The sequence below is a fragment of the Limanda limanda genome, chromosome 16, assembly GCF_963576545.1.
Source record: "Limanda limanda chromosome 16, fLimLim1.1, whole genome shotgun sequence".
Classification (NCBI taxonomy): Eukaryota; Metazoa; Chordata; class Actinopteri; order Pleuronectiformes; family Pleuronectidae; genus Limanda; species Limanda limanda.
This window is the reverse complement of record NC_083651.1, coordinates 8,275,485-8,292,209: the sequence shown is the minus strand read 5'-3', so window position 1 is coordinate 8,292,209 and position 16,725 is coordinate 8,275,485. Positions and strand designations below refer to the sequence as shown.

Sequence of the window (16,725 nt, the reverse complement as noted above, 5' to 3'; positions counted from 1 at the left end):
TATGAACTCTGACACCCGTAAATCTAACTAGATACTCAGTGAGTCTAAATTAACATTTGTACCAAATTTAAAAGGATTCTCCCAAGCGGTTCTTAAAATAAGGCGTTCAAAGATGGATTCTAATCAGTTCATCCTTGAGTCCATTAAACGTTTGTGCCAAACATAATGAAATTCCCTGTTGGTGTTGGGGATGTATCACGTTCACAAGAACCCACAAGACCAAAAACAGGTTTTTCATAAGGTCACAGTGACCTTGTTCTTTTACCTTTGACCTCCGAATTCTTAGAATTCATTCATGAGTCCAAGTAAACGTTTGTACCGAATTTGTCAGTTTTCCCTTGAATTCTTGCTGAGATTTATCGTCCAAAAGACCAAAATATATCCACTTAAAACTTAAGGAACAAAATCCACAGCTGATGGACAAAAGTAGTTTTCACAAGAGCAACATTTATTAAAAAGGTTTTTGTTCTCGTGAACACTGGACATCAGATGTACACAATATACAAATGGTGCATTTTGTAGCAAATATACTTTCTATAGAGACAGCAGCAGCAGAATTGGCATGTACAAAAATACACATATGAATTTCTCACACAACACAACATACCAAAGGAACAAGATAATATATTTATATATATTTATATATATATATATTTCTATATCATAAATATGCAGAGCTATACATGTTGGACACAATTCACTGTAATGGAGAGAGGAATTAAAATATTAATAATACAGGATTAAAGTACATTTTGACACCATTTAAAATGGCAACACTTCACATGACAATGACCTTATTCCAGAGTGTTGTTCTGTGGAAAAGTTCAGTTCATAGTAATACTTGGAGAATACTGCATAATCTACAGGTTTGTATCTACACACTTTGCAGTAATACACAGGGAAATAAGGTCATTAATTGTAAAGTGTCACACCAGAAATCAACACTGCAACATCATCATATTATTATGAACAAACGTACAACAGCTACAGGGACTGTTTGTGCATTCAACACACACACACAAACACACACGCAGGCCGAATCCTTCACGTTCCTGTGAGACTAACAGGGTTTCTCTGTGAAACTATTGAAGTGCAATGAAAGCAAGAATTAAAGGGATTTTTCCCTCAGTGGCAAAAGTTTCCTCACATTCCTGCTCAGGCCGACAATGATCACGTCATACTCAGCAAACTTTCACACAAGCGCACACACACACACCGACAGTTTTTATTCTTCCTCCCCCACCTTCCCCTCCTCTCACAGGTGACAGAGACATGAACCAGAGTTGCAGAGGACAACACTGTGTGGTGTGCGCCTGGAAAATCAGCTCATACGAACAAATACCAGCCCCACTGATTTTACTGACTCAGATGTATAAACACTCCACAAGAAAGAATCAGAAACTCGACAGATGCAATCGGTCATTAAAGGTGGAATTGCTATTTAAAATACTCTGAGATATATTGTGTTTTTAGGAATGTACAGTGGGAGACATCTGGGTTTTCCTCCTCTAGCACTGCAGGAAACATCACTGAAAACCAGGTCAACAGTGTTTGCATCAGATCATCTTGACCTTATTGTCATTATTGTACAGAGCAGCAGTAACCAATAGTTGTGCTTTTGCAGCCTCTGTCAACATCTGTCACCTCTGGTTGTGTCCTTGACTTGATTATTTTTACATGAGAACTTTATTCACCACACGTATGCCAATGTACATCATTGATTTCTCTCTCTTTTTTTTTTGCAGGAATGAAATAGGACTTCCTCAATCTTTCATTTTCGACTCTTCCCTCATTATATCACATTCTGAAGGTAAAGCAAGGACAGCCAGTCAGAGAACACATGTTTTTCAGAGGGTTGTAACTTAACTTGTACAGACAGTACAGTTACTGATGTTTAGGAATCTAGATGTTCAGTTAATTGTTTCTTACAAATTGGGCATCAATACTCAATAAATACATTTGTGGAGGATCTTCGAAGCAACATCAATGTGAAAAACATGAAAGAACTACTGTCTTCAGCAAAAATGTGAGGGATTATAACTAACACAACTTTCATTGTACTTTTGCCAGATGTTTGTTATAATATAAGATTATTCCCATGAGGAGACGCACCGATGCAGGAGGAGCATCTCTGCCTTTTATGATTTTGAACCTTGGATGTACCATTGCAGTAAACTACCTTTTTGTAGCACCGGGTTGACTCCTGTTGCCAGGTGGAGTATATGGAAGAATATAATCACATTAATAATGACAACAGTTTTATAAATTCATCTCTCATACACAGTTTGTCTGTACAATGTTCTTATTTACACGTATGACTCTTCTGCGAAAAAAAGCTGCTCGAAGTCGTCCACTCGCGGGTCGCTGCATCGCCTGCTCTGCCACTCCCTCTTCCCCTGCACTATCGCCAGCGCCACCTCCTGACTCCTCCGCAAGCAGGCATCTGCATCCTCCTGATCCTGCGAGGAAAAGTAGTCCCGTACAGTCTGGGTGGCGGAGGGAGACAGGCAGAAGCGAGGCTCGGCGTGGTTGGGCTCTACGTCTGATACTCTGAGGCCGGCATCCTGGGCCTGACCCTTAGAGGTTCGAGGTCTGTTCAGGCTGAGGCTGGAGGACGGGTGAGAGGCGTTTGCAGAGACCTTGGTGGGCTCAGACGCTCGGCGGGGGAGGGGAAGGGTCTTCCCTCTGTGTCCCTCCATGGCCGGAGTTAGAGAGTGAGACTTTTGCCTCTGGAGGACCAGAGTGGTGCCGCTTTGTCCGTAGAAAACACCCTGCGGGGGCTGAGCACACTCGTTTCCAGCCAGTTTCTGTGTGGCCTCACTTCCTATGGGGGGTTTTGGGTTGTTAGGAGAGGCTGGGATCGGGGGTCTGTGGGTACTGGTCTGGTCATGGAGCTGCCGCAGCTCTTTGACCGTCAGGGGCTTCTCGGTCCCCTTGTAGAAAGGCGAGCGACTGTGCTGCAGCTGCTGCAGAGCCTGCTGGTAGGACGGAGGGCTGCTGGATCTCCGCTGGCAGCTTCGGTTCGTTCCCGCCGCCTCCTGAGCGCCGACGGAGTAGCCATGACCGGTTGGGTTTGTTTTCCCATTAACCGCAGGCAAGTCCTCGTCTGTGTGCCCGTTATCAGACTGCTTAAGTGACAGGCGGCGGTCCCTCTTGAGCCATGTGTTAGGGTGGAGGCCGTGGGAGGTGGTCTGGGTGGTCCGGATGGGATGGGTGGGCTGTGGACATAGAGGCGTGGCTTCCCTCTGAGGGGGGGAGTCCCTGGGTGACAGCAGGGGCCGCCCAGGATAGAGAGGGGAGAGAGGAGGCTCGACCAATGGGATCACCCCATTGGTGGCATAGTCAGTAGAATACTGCGAGAAGGCGGAGTCTAAAGAGCTGAGGGAGGAGCCGGTGGGTGAGGTTGCAGGTGACGACAGACTGGAACAGCTGGCGTCCAGTCGCAACGGAGGCGGAGCTGTGTGCTTCACCTTCCTCCAGCCTCCGTTCTGGACTTTGGCTCCTCCCTTCTCCCGTCCATCCTCCCCCTCCTCCTTCAGCTGCAGCCTGTTCAGCCCCTGCTCCAGGAACACCTCATCCACCCCCTGCTCTTGCTCCCCTTCCATGGCGGCGTCGTAGCTCGCCTTCCTTGCAGGCAGACAGTCAGCGTGAGCCGTCAGAGTGCCCGATGGCGGCGTGCTCGCCAGGGCCAAGGCGGGCTCCGAGCTTCTCCTCAGCCTCCTGGGACCCTGCGACACGCCGTTCACCTGGCGGGTGCGAGGCTGTCGGACTGCCGGGCTGAACCTCCTGGGTCTGGCCAGCGGGGGGAGCTGCAGCAGGAGGTCGCTCTCGGGGTCAGGGTCAGGGTCGCAGTCGCTGAGGGTAATAACGGAGTCGCGGCTGCGGCTGTCGGGCTTGTCTTTGTCCCGGAGCGGCAGCTGCTCCTGGAAGGGAGACTCCGGGTCATCGTTCAGCTCGTTCTCCAGACTGTCGTAGGACGAGTCGTTCATCTGGAAGGACGACGCATCTGGAGAGAGAAGAAAGGAAGATGAAGAGGGAAGAGGAGGAAAAGAATATTATTGTAGGTTTAAACAATAAACCAACAAAATCTGGATATTTTAATTCAAAACTTTACACAATAATTTAACAAATAATAAGTCTTTATAGTGATGTTCCTGTAATAGTAGAGAGATGGAGAGATACATTTTTATTTGTCCCACACACATGCACAAACATGCACAGACACTCTCATGCAATTGAGGGAAATTTGTCCTCTGCTTTTAACCCATCTGGTGCAGGACACACAGAGCAGTGGGCAGCCATGTACGGCGCCCGGGGAGCAGATGTTGGGGGAGTAAGGTGCCTTGCTCAGGGGCACTAGACAGGGTAGGGAGAATAGTCTTTTTTGATTTTATGGACAGATCCAGGTTCGTCTTTTTTTGTTGTTATTCCATCCAGGTAAGTTTTTGTTGAAACTCCGTGGAGTCGAACCAGCATCGAACCAGAGACCTTTTTCTGCCAGTAGTCCAAGTTTCTGCCACTAGTCCACCGCCTCTCCCTCATTGTATTGTAGCCTTTTGATCATAAAGCTTTAACAAACATTCCCTTTCAAGTGAAATTCTTTACATTTTACAAAGGAACTGCTGCAACTTCAACTACCAAATTTAGTTTCTTCTTAAAACCCTTATCCACGAAGCTGAAACAGTGAGAGCAGTATCTTGACCCGCGAGCTGAAGGAACAAAGTCACGGTTCACCGCTGGAGACGGAGAGAACAGAGGACAAAGCGCCGTCCTGCTGTGAGCTCCTTGACCTCGCGTGGTTATTTATAGAGCCGGGAAGAAAAGTTGGCGCTATTTATGAATGCGGAGATTCAATGGCGTGTTAAACGACACCTGTGACCCTGGCAATCACTGAAATTACAGCAGGTCAATCTGCTGACCCCAATCAACAGGCCTGAAAGAGCCTCGGCCATTCAGTCGCACACACACACACACACACATAGAAGGTGAGACAGTCAATGTCAAACCAGCTTGTGATAACTTCTTAAGTGTGTGTGTGTGTAGCACACTGAAGCATTGTTAGTGAACTTTGAGAAAACAATTCAAGGTTCTGTTGCCACACACACACATTTCATATAGTATTTGTGTATATTATGTATTGCATCGCTTTACATATTTATATTTGTCTTACCTTAATCATTAAAGTCCCATTCAAGTTTAATGGGATGTATGCTTGATTGTACATATTTTTCTAACTTTAAAATGTTCTATTTATCATAATTCTAAAAAACACTGTTTTCATACTAGAAGGCAAAGAAAGAACTTCATTGTAAAGGACTGTATTTATGACAATAAACGCTTTTAATATTGAACCTTCCAGATTATTAGATTGTTGTTGTTTAGATTTAATTGTTGGCCACAAACTATTCGTGTCATGTCACAAACTCAGCCCTTCTCAGCCACTTATCTCCACAAATGTATAAAACCGTTCAATTTATAATATCATTGTTGGATTTATTTGCTGATATAAACAACACGGACAAGTTTTGTATTTCATTTCAGTGGTTGCATGAAAGAAAGTCTAAATTAATCAAAATCCACAGACTTGGCCATCTTAAAAACAATTCGGTCAAACTCAAATCTTTCCCTTCACCTCTGTGCTCTCGTGCTCTGTGCTCTCATCCTGCCCTGTTCCCTTTATTCTCTCACCTGATCCGTGGTCACTGCTGCTGCTCTTCTGGCTGAAGCTTCTGAACAGCGAGGTGATGTCTTCTCCCAGGACGCTGCTGCAGTTGTCTATGAGGAACCGGACCAGCTCACACACCTGCAGGAGGAAACACCACACGGTTACAGAGCGAACCCTTTTACCTTTCTTTCTTTATGCTTCGCTGTAGCTGCTGACTGCTCATTTTCATTGTTACACATTTGGACGAAGGCGAGATTATGTAGAGGCAGAAGTTTATTCGTTTAAGCAGCTCCTTTACGGAGAATGCAAAATATTCTTCATTAATTCAGCAAACCTGCAGTTTCCAAGTGTTTATGTCAGCATGAATTCAAACTCTCACATTTGCTGAGGGGAACGCATGAAACGCACACCCGCACACACTCACACGGACACACACATACGCCTAATTGAACACAAACTCATTCAAACCACCTCCTCAACATTTGAACATCGATTAAACTTGATATATTGTTGTGCTGAAACAAACGAGCGGCTGCTGTTACTGTAGCTGCAGCCTGATTGACTTTGTGACCCCGTGACCTAAATCATTTTGTAGTTTGAAGAGTTTTTGTGCATGTTCCATATTTTCACTCTCGAGAAAAGTCTGGGTTCATTTGTTTGCTGCTGAAATCGACGCTCCAACGCCTACACAAGAATTTGCATTCCGACAAAACATCCTGATAATAACACATGACGTCATGTGTTGGCCTTTATTGGCTGGGAACGGCAGAGTTGGAGATTAGTGCAGTAACTTTTCTTTTAATGTCTTCTAAGATAATAATCATCTTCATATTTAGAGGCAATTGACCCAAATCTCAGCTCTGATGGGAACAACACATTTTGCAGAAGCTTCCAATACGTTTGAGTTATTGCTTCCACCAGTCTCAGTTTCGCAACACGCTGACAGTGACCGTGCTTTACGGGAATTAGCAGCACAGTCTAAACAGAAAAAAATGTACCAAACACATGACGTCCTGTGAAACGAACAGCCAGGGGAACGCCGGAGGGACTAAGAGACACTGGAAAGTTTCCATTAAAATCTGCCTGATGTGTTTATAAATTAGTTGTTTTTCTCTGTCACCATTCGGCCTCTGCGACACCATGACACCATGGAAAACACGGTGGAGACAACCAGACTTTAGGGCCTCTCTCTGTTTGTTTGTGGGCCAGATGTTGTCTGTTTGTGTGTGTGTGTGTGTGTGTGTGTGTGTGTGTGTGTGTGTGTGTGTGTGTTTGTGTGTGTATGTGTGTGGTATCCACATGCAGTTATTGAGTCACTGCTTCGAGGAACAGACTGTTTGGTTAAACACTGCACACTGGGGCTGCAGTCTTTTTGCACATTATACAGTTATCAGAGGTGTTTCAAGGGACTTTGAACCATTCTGGTCTTTAACCAAACTTTAAAAATTTCTGAAGCTTTTGGGAGAAAGCTGAGTCGTTTTCTCACATTAACTCGGGTCAGACGCATTCACAACAACAGGAAAATGTCAGAAACAGTCAAGTGATGTGTGGTGTCTTGGTAGAGCAGCAGGAGGCAGGACATAAAGTATAAATAAGGCAGTAGAAATCATAGCTTTACAGCACATCCACACCCTCATCACCGGAAGCTCTTGGCTGAAAAGTTGTCTTAAAAGATGATGAAATGTCAACTTCATTTCGAATAATAATCAACCTGTCTCTTGATCAGATTGAGATTTTTCAGCAGTGCAATAAAACTGCCACTGATTTATTCTTATGAGGGCTGCATTTTCAGAGTTATATAACGTAATGAGGTCCACGGTAAATTCATGCTGGCAATCGAGAAATGTTAATCTCTTCTAGTTGTTACCAGAGAGCAGATGCAACATTGTCGTCATCATTTTATCTCTTCTGAAAGTGCACCACATGCCCTAATGACTGTATGAAAGCCCGGAGGCAACACTTTTCTTTGGATTATAGGTAATTCTCAGCTATCTCTGCTTTCCATAACCTGCAGTTACACAACAACAAGCGCATGTGAACTTTTGCGGCACGTGCAGTAGAAACGTGACGTCAAAATACTTTTAGCAAAGAAAGTACTGTAAAAGACATCTTAAAATCGGTATCTGTCTACATTATCTCATATGGAGCTAAAAGCAGCAGTTAAATAAATACAAAAAAACCTGCAAATAAGATGAAAACCTGCAAAAATGTTGTCGTCCTTTGGAGCCAGAGAGAAAAATGTACATATGACTATACATAACCAACTTTGGGGGGGGAAATTTGACGCGTATTTAAAACTTTGTGAATCCATGTCCACTCTGAACACATGGAGGAGGCATGGCTCCTGACCTATACTGCAGCCAGCCACCAGGGGGGCGATCAAGATGATTGTGCTTCCCTTTGGGGGAGCTGTCATGTCGTCCATCTTCACATCCAGTCTGATCAAAATCATTAAAAGAACGTTTTCACACATCTACCTAAAAACATCTTCCTAATTGTATTGTTTTCACTACTTTCATCTTCACCGTCCTCCTCTCTCCGGTTTTCCTTTCTACTTCCCTCTCTTGATTTGTTCTCTTCTCACCTGTCACTCTCCCTTTCATTCTGTCCTTCCTGCCCTCTCTCAAACACTCGATCAGCATTCCTCCCTGTCAGTCAGAGAGCGCTGCTACGTGACACCGAGCACATTCAGAGAAAAGCCTGTGGGCATCCAGTGTCCATCCATCAGCAGCCTGTTCAGAGCGGCTTCTTTTTCTTCAACTCTCTTTCACCTCTTCAGGAAAAAGGTCAATTAGAAACTGAATGCTGAAAAATATTAGTTTGTAATATGGACACAGTTGTAGAACGGACTTTATGCAATGACTGCAACACTACATCAACCCTCCAGCAGGACACCGCGAGCGTGTACACAATCTGTATGTGTGTGGGTGTGTGTGCATTAGCAGATGTTACAGCTGTGTGTTAGTAGGTCATTCCTGAGTATTTCTAAGGTCATCAGTCAACACACACACAAAGTCACACACAAACACACTCACACAGACACCCACACCCACGCGGAAAAAGTCCACCTATCTGCCTTTCCTCCCACACAAGATACTGCACTGCAGAAAAGTCACTATAATTAAAAACAAAGCAGAAGAAAGAAAAACAATTTCCTCCACATTTCAAGCTCAAAAGAAAAACAACTTTCCTCTGAATGATTTGTCTCCCTGTCTCCATCTTAAGTGGTACACACACCAAAGCTGCTTTTACCTCGGGTGCTCCTAAACAGCTACAGCCAGAAACATTTAAATGATACGCTGCATGGACGTAGGAGGAACACAGAGGCTCAACTGAATTGGCTGAAACTGAGCGTTCACATGTCTCCAGACGAGGTTGGGAACTGGCCATTACACCGCCAGGGGCCCACACGCACGTTTAAATTAGTCCCTGGTCCCGACCGCAGGGGGGGGGAAATGTTGAAATCCCACTTTGTTATTTTTTGTATGTTTTTTTTTACCAAGAAAAAGAGTGTCTGTGCTCGGACGGCCTCACAAACCAGCAGTGTGTGAGAGGGAAAGTGTTATCAGGGGAGTATTTGTGAAGGAGATATTTAGGTATTTGTGGGTGTTGAGGCTACTTGTACTGACAAGTGTGTGTGTGTGTGTGTGTGTGTGTGTGTGTGTGTGTGTGTGTGTGTGTGTGTGTGTGTGTGTGTGTGTGTGTGCGAGCATGTGCAGGCGTGTGCGTGTAGAAGGAAACATATCGGTATTTCAGCAGCAACACAATTTACTGCTAAAACACATACTTGTCCTCAGGATTCTGTAGGAAATTCTTTGCATATTTTTTTCTCAATGTGCACAAACACACACGCATGCATAAACACACGTACACAGGCACACTTTTGAAAAGGTAAGCAAACCAGCCACCCACTGAGACTGTGTGTAACTCAATAACTGTTTCCAAAGACACCAAGAATACAAAAGCATTGTGCTCCGAGTCTCAGTGACTACATGATGGGCTGTGGTGGGTGAGGCAGCTTCAGCTTCTGCTGCGGACTTGAGTCATTCAGGTTTGTCTGGCTGCCCATGATAGCCAAGGTTATGGAGAAAGAGTGAGCATCAATAACTTCAACAGAATCCAATTAAGGAGATTTTAGCCCCAGAAACGAATTTACTACAGGAAGATTTCTAAAAACTATAGAAATACTACAGCTGTGAGGTTAAGGGTCATAAACACAGACTGTATCTAAAGATGGACGACGTGTCCCCACTTCCCGAGATGAATTTTGGGATTGAGCCACAGCATGGAGGTCCTGCCAATACCTGCACCGCGTACCAATCATGAGTCAGTCTCTGTCACGATGAAATGACAAGATTTCATTTCAACCCTAACCCTTATTTAGTCAAATAACTAATTAAAACCAAACTTGTCCAAACCATGAACACGTGTGATAGGAATGATCTCAACTGACAGAAACGTGGAGGAAGGGTCGTTATGTCGTTCATTTTTATGTACAGTCTTTATCCCTTTGGTCATGAGCTGGAGATTTCGAATACAAGAAAAGTCAGATAGGTAACTAGCTCGACGTCCAGAGGGAGTTTGTAGTAAATCTGCTGCTCCTTCATATCCTAAGGTTTTACTATAGAAATCAAACAGGTAGGAGGACAGACCACAGAACACTCTGAAGAGACTACATATCTCATCGGGTCTGGTAATGCCTGGGAACCCCCGGGAGGAAGTGGAAAGCATTTCTGGAGGGAGGGACGTCTGGTCTACCTCTTTTACCTGTTGCCTCCAGAAACCGACTCCAGGAGAGCAGCAGAGAATGAATGAAGAGAATGCTTGAAATAATTGCAGCTGATATATTTCTGATATGCTCTCTGTAACAACATGTTACAAACATCTCCAAAGTATTTCTCTTAAACAGTTTCACAGATATTTTAAGGAAAAAATTCACTTACATCACAACTACAAACAACCTCAAGAAGAAAAGTGAATAGACCCAGAGTTACCTGTATGGAAATATATCAAAAGAGGTACATGAGAATGTGTTCTCATTTTTTGGGGGTGAAACAACTTTTTAAAAGCGAAATTGTAAAGTTGTGTTTTCCTGTGTGTTAAACAATCAACATGAAACTGTGAAACTTCCCATTTTCCTGTCAAGTCTTGCTCCGAGCTCTGGGGCTTCAGACTTTACAGAGTAAGAATGTGATTTTAGCCTGTCACTGATGACATGCAAACGTGTGTGTGTGTGTGTGTGTGTGTGTGTGTGTGTGTGTGTGTGTGTGTGTGTGTGTGTGTTTGTGTGTGTGTGTGTGTGTGTGTGTGTGTGTGTGTGTGCGTGCCTCACAGCTGTTTGTTGGTAGCATGTGTCAGATCCTGCTCAGAGGTCGACCCTCACATCCGCAGGGAAACTTTCCGTCTGCTGACACTTTGCTCTTGAGCTGACAGAGATACTGTGTGCATGTATCTGCAACTGCAGTGTGTACGCACGTGTGTATGTGCGTAATCGTGTCAGAAAGACCACAGTATCTTACCGTTCCGACAAACTCGTGTCTGCCTGCCTGGTCACATATGTTTCATATATACACACTCATGCTGAAGCAGTTTTCTTCTATTATCACCCTGAAATGTTTAATTCCTGGTGTGGTGGTTGATTTGTGTGTTTACACAAAAATTAGCGAACGGATTTCCGTGAAACTTGGTTGAACTAAGGGAGACGAGTCAAAAACCAAACTAAATCATGATGGCGTGGATGCAATCTCAAATCTCACCTTGCAGATTTCAGATTAAATCATCAGCTCCCTTACACAAAACATTCCATATGTGTGTACATGAGTCTGTGTGCGCACGCTCCTCCTCACCTTTTTGGTGCCCTCCCCCTCCATCTCAGGGGTGCTCGGTGCCGGAGCCCAAAGCATGCTGGGAGCGATGCAGACAGACAGGTTGAAGGCGTTCATCTGGTTGTCTAGGGCGTTGCCTTGGATACAGTGCAGTATGGAGATCACGTGTCGCAGCAGAAGCAGGTTCTCGCCAGGTAGGAGGTGGAGCAACCTGAAAGGAAGAAAGAGAGGAGGAAAGGATGGTGAATGACTGGTTCCCGTGTGTGTGTGTGTGTGTGTGTGTGTGTGTGTGTGTGTGTGTGTGTGTGTGTGTGTGTGTGTGTGTGTGTGTGTGTGTGTGTGTGTGTTGCAATGTCACCTCCTGCTCTCTGGCCCCACAGGAATTTCTCAACTCACATTCTCATTGTTTCTTACACGTTACTTGTTTTTTATTTTGCTAAGCAAAAGGAATTCTGTTTGTTGATGTTGGATGCGAAGCTATGTGCCCCCTCTCGTTCTCCGTCTTTCTCTGTGCAGACGTAAACAGTGTGTAATGAAAGGAAACACCAACAGAGTGCCACAGTGAGGCATTGAGCCGCCACAAGCCTCCACAGCCCCCATGTCTTCAGGTCTTTTTCCTTTAATTTGTCACCAATCGGCACAATGAACGTCTGTGTGACTTGTTGTGTCTGAGTGTTTGCTGCAGCAGATGATGGCACCAAATAAGATGTTGGAAGGGAGCGGTTGTACCTCTGGACAGCTTGCGTCCTCTCCTCCCCTCGGTCCCCCTCCATCACGTCCATCCACCGCTCGTACAGATCCACACACAACAAGCTGCCAGGGATATTTCGCAGGAAGTCCTGTGGGGAGAAATACAATTATAAGATAAGATAATCCTTTATTATGCCGTGTGTTAGCAGCAATTGGAATAATAAAAATAGTCACTCAGTAAAAGTAATCAATACGAACAAAATCTTGGAAGTACATAAATAAAAAATAACATGGTGAATAAGAAGAGTTATGAAAGGTGAGAGCTGAAGGCGCTAATGCAGGAACATTCAGCGATTCACCAGGAACTGAGATTAGATAATTAAGGGAGATACATTATTGGAATCAGCTAAATGTTTATCATCATGTTTGTTTTCTATATCAAATACCTGTTTTATATTGGTTGTTTTACTTGTTATTTAGTTGATTTTTGGTTGTCTGACTTTAGATGTGTTTAACTGGCCTCCCTGGATACAAACCTGATAGTTAATGTTGTAAACAGATATTGAACACAGATATAAATATCTGAGATAGTTTTTAAGTCTATAAAATGCAAAAATAATGATAAATTCCAAAGTAATGCCATGAAATGATTAACAAATCCCACAATCGCTTTCATTTGAGAAGATTCTTATCCAGCAAAAGTTCTGTATTTTAAACTTAATAGAAAAATTAAAAGAGGTGATATCTGCATGACACAACTTTAGGAGTTAACAGAAATCACCACTAAATCCTGGATGCGACTTTTAATCATTCACAATGTATCAAAGATATTTAAACTGTCATATTATTATCATATCATCTGTGAGGCTCCCCACTTTTTAAATTAATTAGAAAACACACAGTGTAAAGCCCAATATTCATGATAAAAACATAATCTTATTCTGGAGCAGCCATCCATGTCCATTCTGCAAAAAACAGGTTATAGCCCAAAAAAGAGGGGAGATGAATCATCTGTGTAAAATACATGTAAAAAAACTCCCAGCTGTTCTCAGGATGCTCCGCGCTGCAGCGACTGTTCGGCCTGGATGATGAACAATGCTGCACCTTGTGTGTGTGACTGGCAGCCTGCCGGGCTGTGCACAGACAGATTATCCTGTCTGGACTAATGTGACTTTGGATGCACATCAGTCGCTCCTGCTTTCTGTTGTCTGGCTTCAAACGAGTGAGACAGAGCAGACCTGTGTGTGTGCATGTTTGTGTCCGTGTGTGTGTTACCTTGAAGACGGCGGCGATGATGAACACAGACTGGTGTGAGATCTCTGGGTCCTCAGTCCCACTGTCCAGTCGGTCTCGAAGCTCCCGACAAGCTTTGGCCCCGGCCGACCGTCTGAAGACGCCCCGGGTGTAAGGCCCCTCCAGATACAGGAACACCAGCATGTCCTAGAGGAGACAGTGGAATTAAAGTCTTCATTAATTGTCTCTTCATATTATTCTCTTTACCAATAATCTGAATTGAAGTGCATTCCATAGATGTACTTCATAAGAAGATTGCTTGGTTTATTTTGGCTCCATCGTTTCCTAAAATCTCTTCAGCCTGACCTTTCAATAAGTATGATTTATAAACAGTTCTTTATCTTATTCACTTACTTTATATATGTTGGAAATTTTATTCCACTGTATCCATCTGTAAACATTATTATTATAGCTCTTCTGTCTTCTAATCTGTCTGGTGAATTATTTTCTGCAGCTTCAAATGAGCTTTTGTGGCTTTTTAAATGAGAAGGACGAGAGAGGAAGTTAAAATCAAAAGGGATTAATGTTGATCCAGTTTAGCTTTCTAAAATAGAATTATATAATATAATATGATCACAGAGGAAACTATTTTTTTGAGTGTACATCCCATCTCTTGTAATTCCAGCCTCTCCCCTGCAGTATCAGACAAAAGCTCCAAAGCTTCCCACTGAATCTCCCTTTCTGCGGCTGCTATACACTGTGGACCCCAAATCCTCCTCCAGAACGGTTCCAGAACTGGTGCACATGACCTCTAGTGGACTCACCATGACGGGCTTGGGCAGGCCGTGGTCTGAAGAGCAGATGGAGCTCAGGGGTCGTCCGAACAGCCGCCCCTGAGTGGGAGACATGGAGGTCGGGGAAAGGGGCAGGCTGTCCAGCTGTGTGTTGGAGCCTCTCCAGAAAGGCCAGTTGATCAGAGACCTCTTCCTCTTAAAAGACTTCTGCTGACCGGGCTCTGCAAGAGGAAGAGTTATGAAAGGTGAGAGCTGAAGGTGCTAATGCAGGAACATTCAGCGATTCACCAGCCTGCAAAACTGTACCTGTATACATGATGTTTATTTGAATCTAATGGCAGACCAAAAAGACGATGAAAAATAGAAAAATAAATATTTATAAACCCAGTGTGTGTGTTTGTGTGTGTTGTGTTTATCTATATATACATGTATGGGACCCTCTGTGTGTTAATGCTTATGACTGTATGCCCCTAGTCGATCGTTGCCACGTCCTATATGGTTTTGTGTTTACGTGTTTACGTGTTTACAGGTGTGTCTTCACCGCTTCTACATTTTGACATAACAGCTCAGAGTGTTCCTGCAGTTATGAAACCACAAACTGTGTGTGCACTGAAGTGTATCTAACTTTTAAGTGGCAACCCTGAGTATTTTCCTTAAGCCACTACTGATACCTAGTACGGCCTATATGGTTGCCTGAAAGTGTACTTATTGCAATATTAATATATATTTGTATTGTTAAGAACATAATTTAGTGACATTTAAAGGAGGAATTAAGCTGCTGTCTATCAGTATGTGGAACCCATATCTCAATATCAATAAACTGATCTCGCAGCTTCAGGGTTTCGTGGAAAAGCCCAGCACCCGGTCTTTACTTGGCGTGGCTCATTTTGCAGTTAAGGGAGGAAAGCTGCAACCAGCATCCATTAAACTGGATGTTTGCTAACCCGCAGTATCCAAAGGTGCCACCAAATCTAAAGGGAGTGAAATCTGCAACATCTCTGCTTAAAGGTGAGAGAGAGAAAGAGACACAGACGCACTGTGTAACACAGAGACAACAAAGAATCTGTGATTGAGAGAAACATATGCAGACATGCCCTCACGCTCCAGAGAACCATTTAATTCGAAGAGTGTGTCTCTGTTTATCCGTGCATGTGTGTGAATTATGTATGGGACCCTCTGTGTGCTGAGGCCTATGACTGTGTGCCTCTTGTCGAGCGCTCGGCGGTGCCATGTCACAATGTCTACCTGTGTTGTTTGTCGTCTGTCTACAGGTATGTCTTCAATGTGTCTGCATGTTCTCTGTGACATAACGGCTCAGCGTGTTCCTGCAGTTATGAAACCACATACTGCGTGTGCACTGACACGTATGAAGATGGAAAAGAACAGCAAACATTTCCATTTAATCTCATCCTTCATCACACAAAATGACAAACTAACAGCAAGACGATTCAAAACCTGTGGGACCAGGTTTAAGGACACTGCAGCATGGTGGCTTTCTACTTCTAGTTCAAATTGACAGTTCATTGACAATTGATTCATTAGATAAAGGACAGTAATTGATGAGTCAATAAAGATAACTATTGAGCCAAATACCAAATATTTGCTCAATAGTGTAATGAATTATATGTTATTTTATAAATTTGAAAATGTCACATTGGGCTTGTGAAACTTGTCATGAACAATTAATCAAACTATAATGTCACTTGTTAGAGCTCATATACCTCCACTGCATCTTTCCAAGTTTCGTATAAATCGTTGAGATGTTATTGCTTAATCTTACTTACAAATAAACAAACCAGGGGTGAAAACATGACCTCTTGGCAGAGCTTATAAAGAAATGCATTTACTCTGACATATCTGTCAAAACCTCTGTCATCAGTAAATTTGAAAGCTGGAGTAAATCTTTCAATAACCCACTGTAGTAAAGTTTTAATTGTGGCAACACTAACTTTCGGCAAGAATCCAAAGATGCATCATTGATAACACAAGTTGTTGGGATTTATATCTGAGGGCGGTTCTCTCCTAACGAACGAAGGATTCTTTCTGTGGGTGGAGGACGCACTCGTCCAAAAAAGGGCCCCAAAAGAATACGTGGCATACCTCCCACAGAATCCATTATTTAACGATCTGCCGTGGCGTCAAGCCCAAATACACTCTGGAACAAAGTTCAACAGTAACAGAACCATCGCCGTGCTCTGGCACTTCTCAGCAGGCCTCGCCATCACTGAAACAACATGACCTCGCTGTTAATCAGGCGTTACATCATTACAGCACTCTGGTGAGGAAGAGTTTTAGAGACGGGGAATGAAACATAGACGAAAACAAATAGTCAGATTAAAAAACAGGTGCTGTATCTCTTTACATGCAAAAAAAATATTAACCAGTTTGACTACTTCAGCTGTACCACTATTTAACAATTTTAACTACAACCAGGTTCTAAGTCAAACCTTAACCCACCTTATCTGAATCGTTTTTGTAGCAGATAAAATATTGGACAAACACCGTCCTGATGATGCAA

The 16,725-nt window shown here is 43.6% G+C and overlaps 1 protein-coding gene across 1 annotated transcript in view; it reads right to left on the bottom strand.

Moving 5' to 3' along the window:
- Nucleotides 1-679: 679 nt before the first annotated feature.
- The window catches only part of arhgap20 (Rho GTPase activating protein 20), a 31,894-nt gene continuing 15,848 nt past the window's right edge, over nt 680-16,725 (bottom strand). The window contains exons 10-15 of the mRNA XM_061088770.1: nt 14,238-14,428; nt 13,456-13,620; nt 12,220-12,329; nt 11,512-11,701; nt 5,689-5,803; nt 680-4,006 (exon numbers count right to left, since the gene is read on the bottom strand). Coding sequence (XP_060944753.1) covers nt 2,307-4,006; nt 5,689-5,803; nt 11,512-11,701; nt 12,220-12,329; nt 13,456-13,620; nt 14,238-14,428 — 2,471 coding nt within the window. The 3' untranslated portion in view covers nt 680-2,306. The remainder of the gene's footprint in view (nt 4,007-5,688; nt 5,804-11,511; nt 11,702-12,219; nt 12,330-13,455; nt 13,621-14,237; nt 14,429-16,725) is intronic.